The 17,640-nt window shown below is 56.3% G+C and overlaps 6 protein-coding genes across 6 annotated transcripts; 2 read left to right on the forward strand and 4 right to left on the reverse strand.

Moving 5' to 3' along the window:
• Positions 1-774: 774 nt before the first annotated feature.
• Positions 775-2,241, reverse strand: LY79DRAFT_591947 (uncharacterized protein; the record flags this gene model as incomplete). Its single annotated transcript, XM_060561353.1, has 1 exon — positions 775-2,241. The coding sequence occupies one exon, from the start codon at positions 2,239-2,241 to the stop codon at positions 775-777; it is 1,467 nt and encodes a 488-aa protein (XP_060411831.1).
• A 1,434-nt stretch (positions 2,242-3,675) lies between these two features.
• Positions 3,676-8,468, reverse strand: LY79DRAFT_636290 (uncharacterized protein). Its single transcript, XM_060562268.1, has 6 exons — positions 7,840-8,468; positions 7,678-7,780; positions 6,769-7,615; positions 6,097-6,656; positions 5,147-5,513; positions 3,676-4,906 (listed from the first exon to the last, which is right to left on the reverse strand). Exons 1-6 carry the CDS (start codon positions 8,235-8,237, stop codon positions 4,158-4,160), a joined length of 3,024 nt encoding a protein of 1,007 aa, XP_060411832.1. The 5' UTR covers positions 8,238-8,468; the 3' UTR covers positions 3,676-4,157.
• Positions 8,469-9,913: 1,445 nt separating this feature from the next.
• On the forward strand, positions 9,914-11,133 carry LY79DRAFT_519986 (OTU-like cysteine protease; the record flags this gene model as incomplete). The annotated part of the gene is made up of 2 exons (XM_060555192.1): positions 9,914-10,296; positions 10,371-11,133. The coding sequence occupies 2 exons, from the start codon at positions 9,914-9,916 to the stop codon at positions 11,131-11,133; spliced, it is 1,146 nt and encodes a 381-aa protein (XP_060411833.1).
• Positions 11,134-11,295: 162 nt separating this feature from the next.
• LY79DRAFT_294681 (acetamidase/Formamidase) lies at positions 11,296-13,654 on the reverse strand. Its single transcript, XM_060552229.1, has 8 exons — positions 13,314-13,654; positions 13,236-13,254; positions 13,105-13,162; positions 12,800-13,030; positions 12,294-12,596; positions 12,108-12,196; positions 11,794-12,036; positions 11,296-11,736 (listed from the first exon to the last, which is right to left on the reverse strand). Exons 1-8 carry the CDS (start codon positions 13,386-13,388, stop codon positions 11,438-11,440), a joined length of 1,317 nt encoding a protein of 438 aa, XP_060411834.1. The 5' UTR covers positions 13,389-13,654; the 3' UTR covers positions 11,296-11,437.
• Positions 13,655-14,097: 443 nt separating this feature from the next.
• On the reverse strand, positions 14,098-15,961 carry LY79DRAFT_294686 (transmembrane protein UsgS). The gene is made up of 4 exons (XM_060552230.1): positions 15,587-15,961; positions 15,411-15,517; positions 15,146-15,318; positions 14,098-15,092 (listed from the first exon to the last, which is right to left on the reverse strand). The coding sequence occupies exons 1-4, from the start codon at positions 15,750-15,752 to the stop codon at positions 14,351-14,353; spliced, it is 1,188 nt and encodes a 395-aa protein (XP_060411835.1). The 5' UTR covers positions 15,753-15,961; the 3' UTR covers positions 14,098-14,350.
• Positions 15,962-16,755: 794 nt separating this feature from the next.
• LY79DRAFT_294750 (uncharacterized protein) lies at positions 16,756-17,559 on the forward strand. The gene has a single exon (XM_060552231.1). It carries the CDS (start codon positions 16,849-16,851, stop codon positions 17,494-17,496), a length of 648 nt encoding a protein of 215 aa, XP_060411836.1. The 5' UTR covers positions 16,756-16,848; the 3' UTR covers positions 17,497-17,559.
• The last annotated feature ends 81 nt before the right edge of the window (positions 17,560-17,640 follow it).

Genomic DNA, 17,640 nt, shown 5'->3' on the forward strand with positions numbered 1-17,640 from the left:
TGTTTGTTTTGTGCGTCTGAGAGTAGCAGAGGCCGGAGATCAAAAGGCAAAACTAGAAAGGCGCAAAAGAAAGGGGGGGTATCTCAAGTCACCGTCATCCGTGTCTCGTCGAGTAAACGGCGAAACGAAAGCAAAGAAAGAAAGAAAAATGCTCTCGTGGCTTCCGCTGTTTCACCGCCTCGCTCCTCCCAGGAAACTTCTCATGATTCGTTTCCCACCATGAAGAACAAACCAGAGAGAAAGAAACATAAAGAAAAGTAGACATGAGACTCAGCAAATCATGACCCAACTCCGTTGAAACAACCGCCCTGAAATAGACAAAACCCACTGTTCAGCTCGAAATCGAACAAGTGAACAAATTCACTCCAGGGAGCACCTCTCGTAGATGCCAAAGGAGTAGAGAGTGAGATGATGATGATGATGATGATGATGATGGAAATTTGGTTACCTATGCCAAATCGAAGGACGCCAAAGTGAAAAAGGACTGTGTGGTATGCGGGCAAATGAGTGCGAGGGCCTTGTCTCATGCCCAGGCAGGCGCTGGCTAGTAACCGTGTCTTCGACCGAAGCAGGTAAGAGCCTCTTGTTTCCGGGTTAAGCCATCTTTCAGGCCGTTTCCCCTCTCCAGCATAGCCTCTCCTTCGAGAAGCACAAGGACAAGCGGGCAATCGATTCTGATAAACAGAGAAAGAAAAAGAAGAGGGAGAAGAAACGCAAGTGCTACCTTCCGGCGAACACTGGGCGCGCGATGATTGTGTAGAACAAAGTGTCAGCCTAAGACCAAGAAGGTGAGGTGAGGGGGATGGCAGAATCCTTTGCCAAAGCCGCAGTATAATCATAGCCTCCCAAGATCTGCGAGGTGTAAGACTGTAGGGAGACTTTGTACTGAGAAGAGGCCATGTAACTTTGAGCGAGTTGCTGCACATACGTAGGGTAGTGGTCGGTCGCGCCGTGAGCGAAGGACCCTTGAAGGCTGGGAATGGATGTTGATAGATTGGCAGGAGAAGCCTGCGCAGGCTGAGCAGCAGGCGTGGGTGCTCGTTCGACGGCGGCAGCAGTCTGCGGAGGAATAGTGCCAGACCCCGAAGTGTCAACCTCGAGGAGGTTGATAATCTTGGTCGCCTTTACCGTCTTGCTCCTCTTGAGGTAAGAAGAGCGCGAAGATGCTGCGGCAGACGAAGCAGGATAGAAGACTTGGTCCTTATTCAGATCGATCAAATCTAGGATGAAGCTGTCCAAGGGATGGAAGCTCAGGCGGCCGGTCCACTCCGGATCGTTGATGAAGGAAGGGTCTCTCCAGATAGAATGGGCGCTCTCGGCAAACGAGTAAACCTCGACAATCCAGCCTCTTTTCAGAGCCCTTATGACGAAGCCAGGGAACCCACCCGAGAACTCGCCCACATTGCCGTCTCCGGTGGCAAGAACCATGATGCCGGGGTTCTGGTCCAACAAGCTTTCCGCCATGCCGAGATGGACAAGCTCATCGACTCCTTGCTCGCGCATTTGCATTCCCTGGAACTCATCCTCAGAGTCAGAAGAGGTAGGAAACTTGCGCACTCGATCGAAAACCTTGGTCTCGAATCCGAGGCATCGTGCTTGAAGAAGATACTGTGGCTCGACGCCCATCTTGTTTCTTGAGCCAGCAATGAAGCGCCGGCCGACAGGCCTTCCACGCTCCAGCACATCCCGAAAAGCAGAAAGGCTGAAGAAGGCCGGCAAATAATCCTTCTTGTCCATGCCACGCCTTTTCTTTTCAGCGTTATAAAAGCTGACGGTGATGTTGGAGCCATCGTAGAATTCGTGGATACCATTGGCGTACTGCTCCGGGAAGTTATCTCGAAGCGACTGGTCGTGGGCACCAAAATGTCGAATAAGACGGGCATTCAAAGGCTCGTCGGCGGCCGGGCGAGGTCTTTTAATGATTTGTTTCTTCAGCAAGCGCTCGCCAGCAAGATCCAGGCCATCCGACGAATCCGGAGAGGAAGCTTGGTGGGCGGAAGGAGTGGCGGGAGGCGTAGTGATGTCGGACAACGGGGCCCCGCCGTCACGACGCAGGTCGACATGATGGAATTCACTGGTGGATGGTGCCGACTCCGAATAGCAAAGAGAATCACGCGAAGCGACAGAGAGGGGCGGCGATGGCGGGAAGCTGGTCGGGGCCTCGTCATAGGTCCGAGGGCTGGTGCTTGTGGTCATGAGTTCAGGCTTGGGAGTGGCAGGCTTGGGCGTCTTGGCCGACATCAGCGCCGGCTCCTTAAATCCGTTTGAGGCGATAGTTTCCCTGATAACATGGTCCGGAATGAAGAAGAGGAGGCGCGGACTTGGGGACTGGCTGCGAGTGAGATTATGAGGCTGAAGTGAGGAGAAGGGCGGCCGGTGCACTTGTTCGGTGGAAACGGGGGCTGGAGTTGAGGTGCAAGAAGGCATGTTAGAATGAAGAGAAGCAAAGATTCTTGAAAAATCTCCGAGGGTAGTGGATGTGGGCGCGGGTGAAACGCTAGGAAGCCGAGTTTTTGTCGATGTCTTGATGACGGGACTAGCAGGTCGATGCCTGTGGCGAGGCTTCCTCCGAGAGAAGAGAGAAGAGGCCATCTCGACAGGTTTGCGGGCGTCCTATAGCATAAGAGAGAGGCGAGAGATGTTGAATGAATGGTGTCAGAGCACAGTTCCAGGAAATGTGAGACTGGGGAACGTTGAAACCCTCTTGAAAGGGGTTGAGTTGGGATGTGTGCCGGGTTTCTGAAGGGGAGGCGGTGGGTTTGGAATATGCTGCCGGAGGCCAGGGTGTGAGAAGAAGAAGGTTAAATGGCCCAAAGTAAGAGAGGACCCTCTGTTGTTATAATCCAGTGCCAAAAGAGGTAGAGAAAGACCGGGAAAGAAAGAGACGGGGATGTAAGTTGTCGTAACCCAAAAGCAGCAGACTGCGGTCGACCCGGGGTGGTACCAAAAAGAGGCGGCGAAAGTTGTGGCGGAATGCCAACCCGGAACGGCAGTAAACCAGAAAAGGAAGGGGGGTCGCAGAGAACAAGACAGAGAGAAGGGGGGAGAGAGAAGAGAAAAGCCGTGAAGGTAGATGGTCGGCTCGCTACAGCCGGGAGGCGGTGGTTTGATGATGAGGGTGATTTGTAGTTTGCGGTGGGAGGCAAAAAAAGGTGGTGCGGAGGAAGAGGAGGCGAAAGGTGTGGGTAGATGAAGGTTGAAGTCGGCAAGTCGAGAACGTCAGCAAATCAATTAGCCGCGCTGAGGCTCATTTAGCGTGTCGAGACTGCATGAGAAGGTAAGGTAGGTGAGGTAGGTAGGTAGGTAGGCAGGCAAGTTAGTACCGGTAGTGTAAATAGATAGACTCGTAGATTGCCCAAAGGAAGGACCCGATCTCAGAAGTACAATATGGGGCGGGGCGCGGCGCAAGCGCAGCACGGGCCAAGAACGTCCCCGGCGGCGGGCAGGCCAACTCTTGGGCCTGGGCTGCTACAAAGCACCACTAGTGTGTTGTGCACCTCAGGTACCTAGATACCTAGGTACCCAAGGTTATTGGGCTCAGGGAGCAAATCAAGAGGCATCACTCAAATCAACGTAGGTACCAGAGGGGGGGAGGGGGGCTTTAGCCATCATTCTGCTGCGCTAGAAACCCCCTATTTACTTACGTAAGAGGTCGGTGCACATCCAGTCGTTCATCCTGTGTAATAGCAAGGACCTCCAACTCTTGATATCGAGCCACCGCCACTTTTGTACAAAACTCAGTCGCCGCTTTCTTTCCTACCGAGACAAAGAAGCTCGTTGCCACCTCCCCGCGGAAGGGGGGGGGACACGAAAAAAGCACGAAAAAAACACAACGAACAAAGGCCTTTTTGCAAAGAAACGGCCAATGCTGAGTTGACTGCCCGTCCAATTTCTAAGTGTATTATTGATGTACAGTGAATCATGAAATCCTTGGAACATACAAGGTAGAGTTGGTTGTTGGTACACTGAGCAGCCCTTTGTTTCCGTAAACTCCCAAGCCGGCAGTGGAATAAGAACGAAAAAAAAAGAAAAACAAACAGAAAAAGGAAGGTATCACAACACCTCCAATCCGCCAGAATCCCCCCCACACACACTGTGCAGAACGATGTTTGGCGCTGTAATGGAGCATCGGTTCATACATAGGCCGTGTCGGTTGATCATGCAACGCGAGGCTTGGACGACCGCAGGCTCGAGTGGGCGTGGTAAATGTTGTCGAGGTAGTTGGCCTTCCTTGCCTCTTCAGCCCGCTCGGCCTCCTCGGCACGTGCCCTCCTGGACTTGACTCGAGTACGGCGCTGCTCGGCCATGAGGCGCTCGTACTCGTCCACGTCGCCGTCGTCGCGCATGCTGTTGGTCTCGTGGGCGTGGCTCTTCCAGTACAGAGCCCACGAGTCGCTGGCCCATTCGCGCAGCTCATCGCGGGTCTCGTCCTTGGTCATGTCGTCAATGGCCATCTTGGTCTTCAGTTCCTTCTGCTTGGCGACGGAAAAGGACTTGGCGCGGGCGGTCCGGTCCGATAGCCACGCCGGGTTGCTCTTGGCGAGGTAGGCAAGGCTGTGGCCCGAATGGGCATTTTCCGGAGCGAGGCCATGTTGGGGACGGGCGACGGGCGGTGTGGTGAAGAAAATGATTCTGCCGCTCTCGTCCGTGTTGTACCGGCTGCGCACCGCCTCGGGGATCTGGTCGTTGACGGCGTCGGGCAGCGTAAAAACCTCGGGCGGCCGTGGCGGGTTGTAGCCGTTGTTCTGCTGCATGGCGTTGGGCGTCGCGGCCATGGGGGTACGCGCTGCGGGTGACGCGTGAGGCTGCATCGGGTGGTGGTTGTAGGTCGGGCCCAAAGGGTTTGCTGGCATCATTTGTGGATGCATCTGGTGGTGTGGCTGCTGCTGCTGGGGCTGGTGGTGGACTGGTTGGTGGTGGTGTTGGTGCTGCGGGACGGGCGCTTGGGCCTGATGGTGGTGGTGCTGCTGCTGCTGCTGATACTGGTGCGTGTGCTGCTGGTACTGCTGAAACTGGGGCGTCGGAGCCGCCGTGGGAGGCTGGTGGTGCTGGTGCTGGTGCTGGTGCTGGTGCTGGTGCTGTTGTTGCGGGTGGGGGTGGTGCTGTGGATGCGGGTGTGGGTGCTGCTGGTGCTGTTGAAAGGGACTTGGAGCGAACCCCTGCTGCTGCTGCTGCTGCTGCTGCTGCTGGAATATGGGACGGATTGGCTGCTGCGGAGAGTGAGACGCCTGGTGAGGTAGTTGGGGGAGAGGCACCGGCGTTTGATGGGCCACTGTTACTGGTGAAGCCGACGCATGCTGAGGCGTGTACTGCTGCTGTGCGTAAATGGCTGGCGATGGCGACGGGCCCCCTCCTCCCATTCCGTGCCCGTAAGACGTAGGAGGATTTCCCATCGACATGTCGCTTGGCGTCTGCCGCATCGCTTGAAGGACCGAAGGACGCCGCGCCGCGTCTTGTGCCAGAGGCGGCGGCGGCGGCGGCGGCGACGGCGTTGCTTCAGGAGGCGGCGATTCCTGTACCGGCAAACGTGTCTTGTCAGTTACGTGAAAACGACACCAGGCAAAGAGAGCAGGGCATTGCGAGGGCCTGAGAGCAAGCAAGCAAACAAACAAACAAGATGGATAAAAACAAACGGGGAATCCCTTCCTGCCCCAGATAGATAAACCAAATGAGCGTGAACCAAGGGAAGGGTGAAGCGAGGGTGAAGTGAGAGTGAGAATGACAGAAGCAGGAAAAATTGGTCGAGGCTTGGCCCGTAGTAGGACGGGTTGCAGTGCAGGGTGCTGTTATTCCCTGCCCCCGCCGCTCCCTTTATCTACCTGTACTGGATAGCGGAAGGAAGAGATTGAGGGTGGTGTGTGTGAGTGAGTGTGTGAGTGTGTGCCATTTGACCGAGGACGGTTGTCCGTCCACCACCTGCACTCAGGCGGCACGGCAAGGCTGTGTGTGCATCATATGCGAAGGGATGAGAGAAGGGTGAGAGGGCCACTGGGCAGGCCTGTCAACAACAACAACAACAGCAGCAACCCACACACTGTCTGTCAAAGTTCGTGTAGAGAGCAGGATCGGGCAAGCCAAATCGACATCACGACTTACGTTTGCTTCTCGAGGCCGCCGATGCACGGCACCGATAATAGGCGGTGCGTTTGCGGCACCCCATGTCGGTTTGGGCAGCTCGTCCGTTTCCTTGGCGTCTGCCTGCAGCAGGTGTTTGATCGGGCTGGGCACCTTCTTGAGCCGCCGCGGCTGGTCAAACAGGTCCATCTGGTAGTCTCTCTCGCGCACCTCGTCCGGCACGCAGCTGGTCCACGTCTTGATCTTGTTGAACCGGCACGTCGCCTCGTTGTACCGAGACTCGCACACGTACACCTCCTTGTCCGCCGGCAGCCCGCGCGGCCGGCCCTTGTTGAAGCGCGTCACAAACATGACGAAGCAACGGTCGAGCACCTCCTCGATCTGGTGGTCGCGGTACTGGCCCGTCTTGGCCACTTCGTTCTCGAAGAAGTGCTTCTCGTACCTGTGCACCGTCTGCTCCGGTCGATAATACCAGCAAGCGTTGATCCACCGCTGCCCCGCGCGGTCCTGCCAGGTGCGGAAGATCTGCGCGACGATGGGCTTGGCCATGTCGTTGACGTTGCGGATATGCACCCAGTCGCCTACGGGAAACCTTGTCAGCCACGCTTACTTGTTGCTTGCCATCTTGACCGTCCGTGGCCACGCGCAGGCGGATCAAAGAAAGAAACTGAAGAAGACTAAAAAAAAACTCACCCACTCGCCATAGCTGGCCGTTGTGCTGAATCTCTAACAAGGGCAGCTTTCCGTCCTCGTCACGGAATTCGTCGTCCGGTCTTGCCTTCTCTTGTCTAGCTAGCTCACGCGCCTGCTTTTGCAACTCGACGGCGGCTTCGTAGATGTCGCTGCCCTCCTCATTGTATTCCTTGGCGTTGTTGAACATGAGGTCGACGTCCTTGAGCACGTCATCCACAGTCGCATACTTCTTCCTCTTGGCCTTTCTCTTGATGTTGTCCAGCGCAATCGGGTTGAGAATGACCTGGTAGTAGTCCGGGTTCGCAGCCTTGTCGGGCAACTTCTCAAAGGGACCAATGAGCAAGTCGCCGTCGCCCGACTGAACCTTGCGCAGACCCTTGATGACATTGTGAATACGAGCCTCCAGGGGGGTCAAGACCTTGGGGGGACGGCCGCGCTTCTTATGCTCGTCCTCCTCTCTGGCTTCTTCGAGCCGCCGCTTGGTGAGTGAAGTCTGGCCGCGCCTCCTACTCCGACGTCGCTTTCCGTCGTCGTCAGAGTCGTCGTCGTCGTCGTCTTGTTCCTCCTCATCTTCGTCCTCCTCCTCTTCATCTTCGGATTCGGCCTCCGGAGAAGAATCTTCGGCAGGTGGAAGCTCGCCAAGGTCTGGCAGCTCAGCCTCCTCCGGTTTAACGGTGCCCTTTGCGACAAGTGTCTGAAGCTCCCGCTTGAGCAGATCTCGAATCACAGTGGCGCTCTTGAAAATGGCCGAAGAGGAGCGGTTGTATACTTGAGCGTTGTGGCAAATCTGGGCGACATCGTGAACGAACTCGGAGAAGGCTGTATACTGTTTTTTCTGGATTTTGTGCTGCACGAGATGATTAGCCGGCTGGGCCTGGTCTCGTCACTCCTCGGACGGGTATTACGTACGCGGATCGTGCTAAATGCGATGGGGTTCTCGATGATCTCGAAATAGTCGGGCAACTGGCGCTTGTTCGGAATGCGCTGGAAACTAGCCGCCAACCATTCTCCACTGCAACAACTACTATCAGCAAGGCGACGCGCAAGACACTGCGGCTGTTCAAGACATACTCTTCGTCCTTGCAGTTGCTGAGGGTTGTGTTGAGAGTCTGGATGACATCCAGGAGGTCGCCAGGCTCGGATTCCACGGGTGACACGGCGCCGTCATCGGGGTCTCCATCGGCGTCTGCGTCTGCGTCTGCGTATGCGTCTCCGTCTGCATCCGCATCCCCATCGGCGTCTGCATCGACATCTGCTTCACCGTCGGCATCGGCATCTGCGTCGAGGGCGGCGGCGGCATCATCAACATCCATTTTGTCAGGACCGCCATCCATTTTCGCAGTGACGGTCGGTTCAGTTCGGTTCGTATCGGTGGGGTTGGAATCCGGGGCGTCAGTCATGTCGACATCATTGGTGACTTTGGCCTCGATGGACTCGCGCACTTCGGGCGCGTCGCTGCGCGTCGCCATGGTGGGAGAACTACACCACCCACAGGTGGCGGACGGGCTCAGGCTCGGGCTCGAGCTTTAGAGGGACAATTGGGGTCGCAGGGGGTCTTTAGAGGCACTGGGTCCTTTGTCACTACAAGCCCGGGTGAAAAACGAAGGCAAGAGCTTGTATCGCAAAGGACAAAAATTCGAGACCAAGGTCCTTTTGGAGCTGAGGAATTGCAGGTTTACGAAGGCAGTGTGAGACGGGAGGTGGCCGGGGTGCGACAGGTACAAGTGGTGCTGTGCTGTGCTGTGCTTCGAGGGACGTTAGTTAGCAAGCAAGGAGCCCGGGGGCTGGTGGTGCTCCTGTTCGGGCCCACCTCGGCTAACTACCCACCACGGGGGTGGCCGATTGGTCGAGAGACAATGTCTGCGCCAAAGTAGGCCTTGATTGGCCGCGCGCTTCTTCGTCGTACCTAGGTAAAGGTAGGTCCCTATGTACCCGTACCCAGGTTGCTTTTGATAGAAAAAGAAGACGAAAGGAGGAATTCAAAGTCTTCTTCGTCGTTTTCTGTTTGGTGTTACTCTCAATTGGAATATCATATAAAGATTTCACCGGATTTGGACCTTCGTTCCATGTTCGGTTCCTTCCTCATCGACCAAGACCACACATCTCGTACGACGCCTTTCCGGGGTAAGGTGCCAGTTGATGGCATCCCACTACCTTGTTGTGTGTGCTCTGCAAGGCTTCGTTGTTCAGGGCCTCTACACGATGTATTTCAACCTCCAGGGCATGCCCATTCGCCGCCCCTGTGCCCAGACCTCCAAGGCATCGAGCACTAGATTACCTAAGCAACGAGATCGATATGGAACAAAGAGGATGGCATCTTGACCCTGGAGCTCCGGGACAGGACGTAGCAGCTCGAACAAGCAGCGTCTACGGATACCTAGGTAATTATTGGGCTACTTCTCCACCTGATAACAAGGAATGAGGACACTGCAGCCGCAATCAATCCCAGCACGGATCCGGCGTCATTCCTTGATCGTCACGTTGGACGAACTGTTGCCCTACCGGGGAGAAAGCATAATCTGAACCAGCTGCAGGCCCATGCCTACACTACACTCGCTACACTATTATTGCCTACTATTCCACCGCTCCACCCTCAGACAACACACTGCTTCCATCCTCTCTCAAGGTACTGATTACTTCACATACGCGGCCACATCCGAGCCACTGTCAGGACCTCACTTCCTAAGCGGGGAAGCTTCTGGTACGTCTCAATTTTCCGCGACACTCTAGTCGCTGCGCATCAGCCATTGCACATCTCGTATAAGAGTCGGGCGCTTTGTATCGAAGCCCTGGTTTCACTATCAACGCTCGAGGCTAGCTGCCTCTCTCATTCAACTATATCGTCCTACGTACGGCTCTCAAAGACCCCGGTGCTCCCTTGCGATAAGATAACCAACCCCCGCGGCACTACCCCGCCGTTCCAGCCACGGCCACTCGGTCCCCCCCCCATTCCCTCCCCGGGCTGCCTTTCCGGATCCGTGTCCGGCTGAGCTCATCTTGACCGTTCACGCCCTTGTGTCTTCAGAATAAAGGCTCTTTCTCGAAGCTATTTGATTTGTAATCATTTGCTCTTCAGCCTTGAACCTCTCATTTTGCACGTTCAAGCTCTCATCTCGACCTTTCCAATAAACTACATACCAGCACCATGCGGGCAAGATTCAAGGGTCCGGGAGGAACCGGCGTCGTTTCCCTCGACGATACCGCCACCGTTGGCGACCTTTTCAACGAGATCAGGGACAAGACGGGGATCGCCGACTTTAGCCTCAAGTACGGCTGGCCACTTCAAACTCTGACACTCGAACACAAGGACGCCAACGCCAAAGATCTGGGTCTCAACGGACAGTCTTTCAGCATTGAGCCGGCGCACTCCCGGGCCTTCACTCCTCCACCTGCTGCCCCTCCCGCCGCCACGCGAGGCCCGGAAGCCGGCGGTCCGACAGCCAACAGGGCTCGCCTCGACTCAGACGCCGATGCGACCCCATCAGAGATCAGCATCCCCTGGCCGGAGCGCGAGTCGACTTTGCGCAAGTCTCCCTGCCTTTCACTTTTTGAGTCTTCGCCTAACAAGCATTAGTTCTTCGCGTCATGCCTGACGACAACAGCTGCCTCTTCACTGCCTTTGGCGGTGCCATACCCGGCAAGCAGCTCGAAGCCAAGGAGCTCCGCAAGATGGTCGCAGACTACATCCGTCAGCACCCGGACGACTACCCCGAGGCGGTCCTCGACATGCCCGTGGACAAGTATATCCGCACAATCCAGGATCCCGAGCGCTGGGGTGGTGCCATCGAGTTGGGCATTTTCTCGGACCTCTTCGACCTCGAGATCGTCGCCTTTGACGTCAAGTCTCAGAATCCGCTCCGCTTCGGCGAGAACAAAGACTCGCGCTGTATCCTCGTCTACTCGGGCATCCACTACGACCGCATCGCCTGCAGCCCTTCGGAGCCGCCCTACACCCATTCTGATCTGCCCCCCGAACTCGACCGCACCAACTGGAGTACCTCGGACGATGAGGTCCTCGACAGGACGCGGGCTCTCATCCGCAAGCTGCACGAAATGCACTACTTCACCGATACCAGCGACTTCCTGCTGCGCTGCACTGTCCCCGGCTGCGATTGGCTCGGCAACGGCCAGAAGGAGGCCAACAAGCATGCCAAAGCGAGCGGTCATTCTGGGTTTAGTGAGATCAAGGACGAGCCTTCTCGTGGTGCTGGTGCTGCAGCTGGCGCAGCGACCAGCTTCGGTGACAATGCTCTTCGCAGGTGCAACGCTCCCGGTTGCGATTGGCTGGGTACTGGTCTCGCCGAGGCAAGCATCCACACGGGCGAGACGGGGCACACCTCGATGACTGAGATTCCAGACTTTTGATGAGACTTTTGGGAAAGTCATGGTGCATGGCTGGGCTCAGTTAGGGTCAGGGGCCGTTTTGATGTGGAACTTAGGTCGCCTGGTTATGCAAGCAACGACGGACGAAAACAAATGATGGTCCATGGCTTAAAACAATCTCTCGTGGGCATTTCTCGTAAGCAGACAATGGATACACACGATGGATTCTCGACACTACGCTGATCGAACTCCCCCCCCCCCTTTCTCTCTCTCTGTGTGTGTGTATGCGTGCGTGTGTCACAGAGAAGGCGCAAGCGAACTCAGGGATCTGTTAAGCATTTGGTGTCTACAAGCTCTTATACGTCATCCCGCCACCGAAGCTGTGCTCGCTGTTCTCGCCGCCATTCTCAATCTTGCCCTCGGTGACCCCCGTCGCGAACGCGCAGCTGCCCATGTCGCGCTTCTCAACCTTGCCGAGTCCAGGCGAGATGTCAAAGTCGAAAATGTCCATCGGCAGGCCAATGGTCGTGCACGCATTGGGGATGTCGACGATGCCGGCGACGTGGCCTTGGATCGGAGCGCACGACATGAGTAGATAGGCCTGGTAGTCGCTGTAGCCGAAGCGGCGGAGATACTCAATGACGCCTGTTCACGTCGTTGAGCACGGGACATGCGAGGTTAGGAACAAGAAGTAGAACTTACGGAGACTGGTCTGCCTGTAGGCCACGGTGACGTCCATGTAATGCTGCTTCCCGTGCTGGTCGACCGAGAAGCCCTCAAAGTAGATGTGCCGCCCGGGACCGAACTGCGGCTCGACGGGGCCGGGGATGTAGATGGGCGACTTGAGGCCCAGGTCGGCGACGCCGTTCTTGACAACCTTGAAGTTGATGGTGATGACGCCCGCCATCTCGATGGCACCGCAGAAGGAGATTTCTCCGTCGCCCTCTTATTTCGGGACATGGTCGTTCAGCACGGACGATCAGGGACGACTGATGGCGGGGATGGGGATGACTTACGGGAGAAGTGCAGGTCGCCGACGCTAAACTTGGCGCCGGGGACGTGGACGGGGAGGTAGACCTTGCTGCCCCTGCTCAGGTTCTTGATGCTGCAACGCAACAGCGTCAGTCTCGCTTCTGCCTCGAGCGGATAAACACAGGAAAGGGAAGGGAAAAGGGCATCATCCCGTCCTTGCCTATACTCACTCGCAGTTCCCGCCGTGCTCGGGGCGTCCGGGGATCGTCCGGGCCCCTTGCTTGCCGACCTTCTCCTTGACAGCGTCGTCGGCGCCGCCGGCGTGGACGTTGATGGGCTCGGGCGGCTTCGCGACGTCGCGTTCGAGCTTGTTGGCGGCAATGAGCTCCCCCTCACGCGTGTTCCACGTGTTGAGCACCTCGGCCGAGGGCGCGCAGCCCAGGATGCCCGGGTGAATGAGCCCGGCGAACTTGACGTGCGGAATGTGGCGCGAGGTGCAATAGATGCCCTCGAAGTCCCAGATGGCTTTGGCGCTGCGCGTGCCGGGCCGGGCGTGAGCGGCGGGTTAGCCAAGCTGCCTTTTTTTTTTTCCCTTTCTCTTTTTTCTTTTTTCTTTTCTTCGGTGATGGCCTTCCCCTCCCGCTATCCACCTTCCCGGCGAGGGACACTGAATCGGAAGTGAGGGGGAAAGAAGGGAGACAGGAGAGGGCGAGAGGGCGAGAAGGAGAAGACGTACGCGGTGGGATAAATCTCGTCCAAGAAGCCGCCGCCATTGTTCTTGTCAAACACGCCCGTGAACCCCCATGGCTGGTCCTCGAACGGCTGGACGTCCATGATCTCGACGAGCAGCAGGTCCCCCGGCTGAGCGTCCTCGACCTCGAAGGGCCCGCTGAGGTAGTGGATCTTGGTGAGGTCGACGTTGAGCATGTCGTCCGCCGAGTCGTTGTTGCCAATCTGGCCGCCAGTCCTGGTACGGGAAACGGGAGTTGTGAGAATGGTCATCACGTGTGAGGGTAGACGAAGGAGAGAGCCGAGAAATACCAGTCTACGCATTCAATCTTGACCGTCTCGCCATTCTTAACGGTGCCCGCAAATGGAACTGGAGAGAAAGAAAGATAGAGAGTCAGTCGGTCTGTTTTGACTCGGTGTGCTTGAGAATGCATTGTCCTTACTGTCCGGATGCCATCTGTTCTGCGTCCTCCGTGAGCACTTTCATCCGCGCGCTCGGTGTTGTAGCTCGTGCAACTTACATGCAGGCCGGGCTGTTCCGAAGCCGGCTTGTCAAAGCTGACCTTGTTAACGGCACGGATACTAGTCTTGCCCATTTTGGAAAGAGTATGCGGAAGAAATTTGCGTTGAAATGTATTTTGTTTTCCAAAAGCCAAGGTTGAACAACTTCTCTTTTGTCCCTGGGAGTGCTACTCCCGCCCAAGCAGCCCGCCCTTCCTAGATATATACACGCACCCAACCTGGGTCTCCTTCTCCAAAGCTACCCCGCCCCGGCCTCCTCGGAACTGGCTTTCGCCAGCAAATGAGACGCCTCGAATTCCAAGGGTTTGGCTATCAACTGGGTGGCTTCTGGCAAAGTTGTGCCGGTAGCAGCGTGCGGAGGTCACTGATGGAGCTTGATAAGAGGGAGTGAGTGAGAGAGTGTGAGAGAGTGAGCTGCCCCCTCCCGTTACCCTAAGAGGCTTGCGTTTGACAACCCCCGCATTGGCTCCGCCGCCGCGGCGCCGACTGCAACCCAATCGATAAGACAACATGGTGATCTCATGCCGCATGTACCTCCTATCACGAAACGTAATTGGAATTCGCAGGTCCGGGTTTTGGTTATGTTATCTCGGCGTCTGCGTTTCGGATGTGGGTGGGCACGCAGTCAAAAGCTAAAGAAAACGAGCCGGCGTCACTCAAGGTCGTTTCCCAACTTAAAAACCTTCCTCTCCCCGTCTGGACCATTCCTTATCTAACAGTTGCAGTTCGAATATGGGTATCGCGGGAACGGCAGACACCGGCAGACGTCACGAGGGCGAAGGCGACACAGGAGATAGATATAGGCAATGAAGAGATGGCTCGACGTCACACAATTCCGGAATGTGACACTCTTTTCATCTTCGCCTGCAGGGCCGTGTTTGCTGTTTTTAATCTAGCAGTAGCATGCATACCATGTTTTTCCAGCCTCGGCACTGCTTGATCGCTGCCGTTGTACATCATTGCTGGTTGCAAGCCCAAGTAGGTACCTGGAATAGCCAATAGCACACTCCATATTTGCCACACACACACAGCCTTTTTACTGGTGTTTTTGGGCGTCTCCCGTTGCAGTCGATGGGCGAGACTTGAGATGAATGGCATCAAGGTCGCTGAGCGACAGGTTGAGGAACTCATGCTTGTTGGACCACTCCTGTTGGCTCTCGGCAAAAGCAGCTTTCTCGGCGGGAGGCGGAGGAGGATCCGTGATCTTGGTGATCAGGTAGGCCGTGGACGCCTCGGCAATGCCATAAATCAAGACTCCAACAAGAGGGATCTTGATCAGGGTGTAGAAGCCAATGGCGAAACCGAACAAGAGCCCCTCGCGGTTGCGGAACCAGTTCTTCTTCTGCTCCTTGGTGAAGTGTACGCGGGCGAAGTAGGGCTCCAGCAGCTCTCTCATCAGACTCCTCGAGGCGAAGTAGCTCTGCAGGAAGATGACGATGTAGCGTTTGGGCAAGAAAATGCCCATTCCAAAGATGAGCGAAGCGGGTCCGAGACCGACCGCATTGTTGAATGTATAGAAACTGGCTGCAGGCAGCACGAACCGGCCGACGACGGGGAGGTAGGACAGAGCGAAAACGGCGAGGGAGATGGCGCCTTTTCGAGCGAATCGGTACAAGAACATGCTGATGGCCTCGGCGGTGCTTGTGGAGTGGGTGCTGCCGTCGCTGACCTTGTACATTCTCAGGTTGGGGTAGTACATATCTCGTAGCTTATCGGGGTCCTCGTTCTTGTGCTTCTGAACATACGTCTTGTCGACCCAGTTCAACGAGTCCATGAACCTATCTTGTGATCAGCACGAGTCGAGTGCACGCACGGAAGCCGGTGTACTCACATATTGTCCAGGGTTGGCGTGACGTAGCGCATCAGGGCCATTAGGAAGAATGGCACTTGCAAGACATACTCCTCAATGAAGTTAAGCCCCCCAACGATCTGATCGTCCCAGGTAACATGATCCAAGCTCAGAAACAGCGAAAGAATCCAAAGAAGCACCCTGACGCCAACGATCTGGAAAGCGATGTTAGGGCGGTGTGCGGCAGGCAGCGCATTGGTTGCTACGTTGCTCGTTGTTTGTGCTTGGGGTCGAGGATCGGGCTTACGGGAATTGAGATGACGAGGCGGATGGCGAGACCACTCAGCACGGCGATGCCGGCCTGGCGGTAGTGGTCCGATGTGAACAAGGCCGGGTTCTGGAGAGCTCGGTGGGCTTTGACGGGAGTCAGTACTTGGTTTTTTACTCGTCAGGAATCCGAGTGTGCGGCTCGATTGAACTGACCGCCGACCAGCGTCAGCTGGATGCCGCGTAAGATCTGGTTCAGGTCGAAGTGGGACAGGTCAAACTCCTGCTTCAGCTTCTTCTTGTCGAAGGGGAGCTTGTCAAGTTGCTTGTCGAGTTGCTTGTCGAGCTTCTCGTGCGGTCCGCGCTGATCCGCGGTCGCCATGGTTATTGATTTGGGATTGTGTCTGACGATGGCGCGTGGAAAATTGGGAAGTTTGTTTGGATGGGTGAGAGAAGGAGGAGAGGATTGAAGTGGTCAAAGAATGGAGGGGCACGCGAGCTCTCTCTCTCTCTCTCTCTATCCACGTCAGAACAGGGCTGAGCTGAGCCTGGTGCTGAAGCTTGAGCTGGCTGGCTGGCTGGCTGGCTGACTGATCGTGGCGGGTAGAGACGATGACGACACCTTCCGGGAACGGCGGCCAAAAGCAGGAGAGGTACGTACTGCGGCCTCAACAGTTGGCTCATTTCTTATCTTATCGCATGGGGAGGTGAGGGTGAGGGGGGGTGGGGCGTTTGCCAGCTACACTAGGTAGATCCAAGACTGGGAACATTGGGAAATGCATTGGCCAAGGACGACAACGTACCGACTGTCATTGGTGAGCTGCACTGGCATTGGACTGGACGAGCGGCAGCTACAGGCAGAGCGCATCTGTTAAAGGACACGAGGGTTAGCCGTCCGTGGGGTAGGTAAGCTACCTACGGTCAAGCAGGCCGATGATACCGTGCCGGATGTCTGCCGGTGGCAGGAGTATGGTAGGGTAGTGACACCATGTATCCATGCATGCATACCTAGGTAGGCACCGTATATGTGAGTGGATAAGGATAAGGGTCGTGTCTGGGCATATGGCGCCGGTTCATGCTGAGTGTCGCAATGCTCATGCGTCGAAGCTTGCATCCCAGGACAGGACGGGCGGGTTCACGTTCACTGGTCGAAAGAGGTGCAATCCCTGCATGCATTGCTGAGAGCTCATGGTAGCTTTGGAGCTCGAGCTCGGAGCACGTTCCTGAAGCTCCTCGTGCCCGCCCTCGTCGTAGTCGTCTTCCAATGTTTTGTCCTCTGCATCAGGTCGCATGTCAGGCGCCCGTCGCCTCCCACCAAGTTGTCATGGGGAACCCGGACCGGAGCTCTCGGATCCTTCCCGCCTCGGAAACTAGTTTCTGCTGGAGAATGCGGTGAGGGACCAAATGACGAGGCAACACGGGTTTTGCACGAGGCCGAAGTGAAATCGCGGGAACGATATCGAGCAATTCCCACTGAGATGCTGCAAGTGCCAAGTGGGATCGTGATGTGGGGACGCCCCCCCCAATCTCCTCTCGTCTGTGTCTGTGTCGGTCGCCATTGCTTGCCCCATGGTCATCACCATATGGACAGAAACCTCGCGGCTCAAGTGCAGGTCAAGGGTTTCACAGTGTATCCGTATGCGCATGCAATCCAGCTGGGACGCATCGGCTACGCCCGCCGTTGCAGCGCTAATGGCACCGCAGCGCGAACGCCGTGCAATCTCCAATACACCTACAATCGGGGCCGAGCACATGACCGGAGCGCGCTTCGAGGGACCCTAGTTGTCCTAGCCCATCCTCGATATGGAGCGACCGTCTTGATGGCCCCCCCGTGCATAAGCCGAGGGGTAAGTAAGCCATGTTTTCGGAGAGAGACGGTCGTGTATAGCATCAGAATATGGCTGAGAAGCGAGCAAGCAGCAGCATGTGAAAGCCGCAGGGTCCGGATCACGGCATCGTATGTCTCGAGTTCCCGCCGTGCTGGAATGGAGAGTCTCTACGATAAAGGCCAAGGGGCATTGGCTGTATGGCGGCCAGGCCGAAACGGATTCCATCCGACTCTGTGCCGTGTGAGTGAGCGAGTGAGCCGGTGGCCTGTCGGCGTTGGGCAACTGGTGGGCATGTAGACACTAGATACACAATACAACTTATATACAGACAGTATGAGTGCGAAGTAGTCCTAGTTATGTATGTACAGGTAGGTAGGACAAGCATATCAAGGGAGAGAGAGGCGACGGGGGAAAGGGAGGGAGGGAATGAGGGGCACCGGG

This window comes from Colletotrichum navitas (genome assembly GCF_030913465.1).
Source record: "Colletotrichum navitas strain CBS 125086 chromosome Unknown LY79scaffold_51, whole genome shotgun sequence".
In the NCBI taxonomy this organism is placed as follows: Eukaryota; Fungi; Ascomycota; class Sordariomycetes; order Glomerellales; family Glomerellaceae; genus Colletotrichum; species Colletotrichum navitas.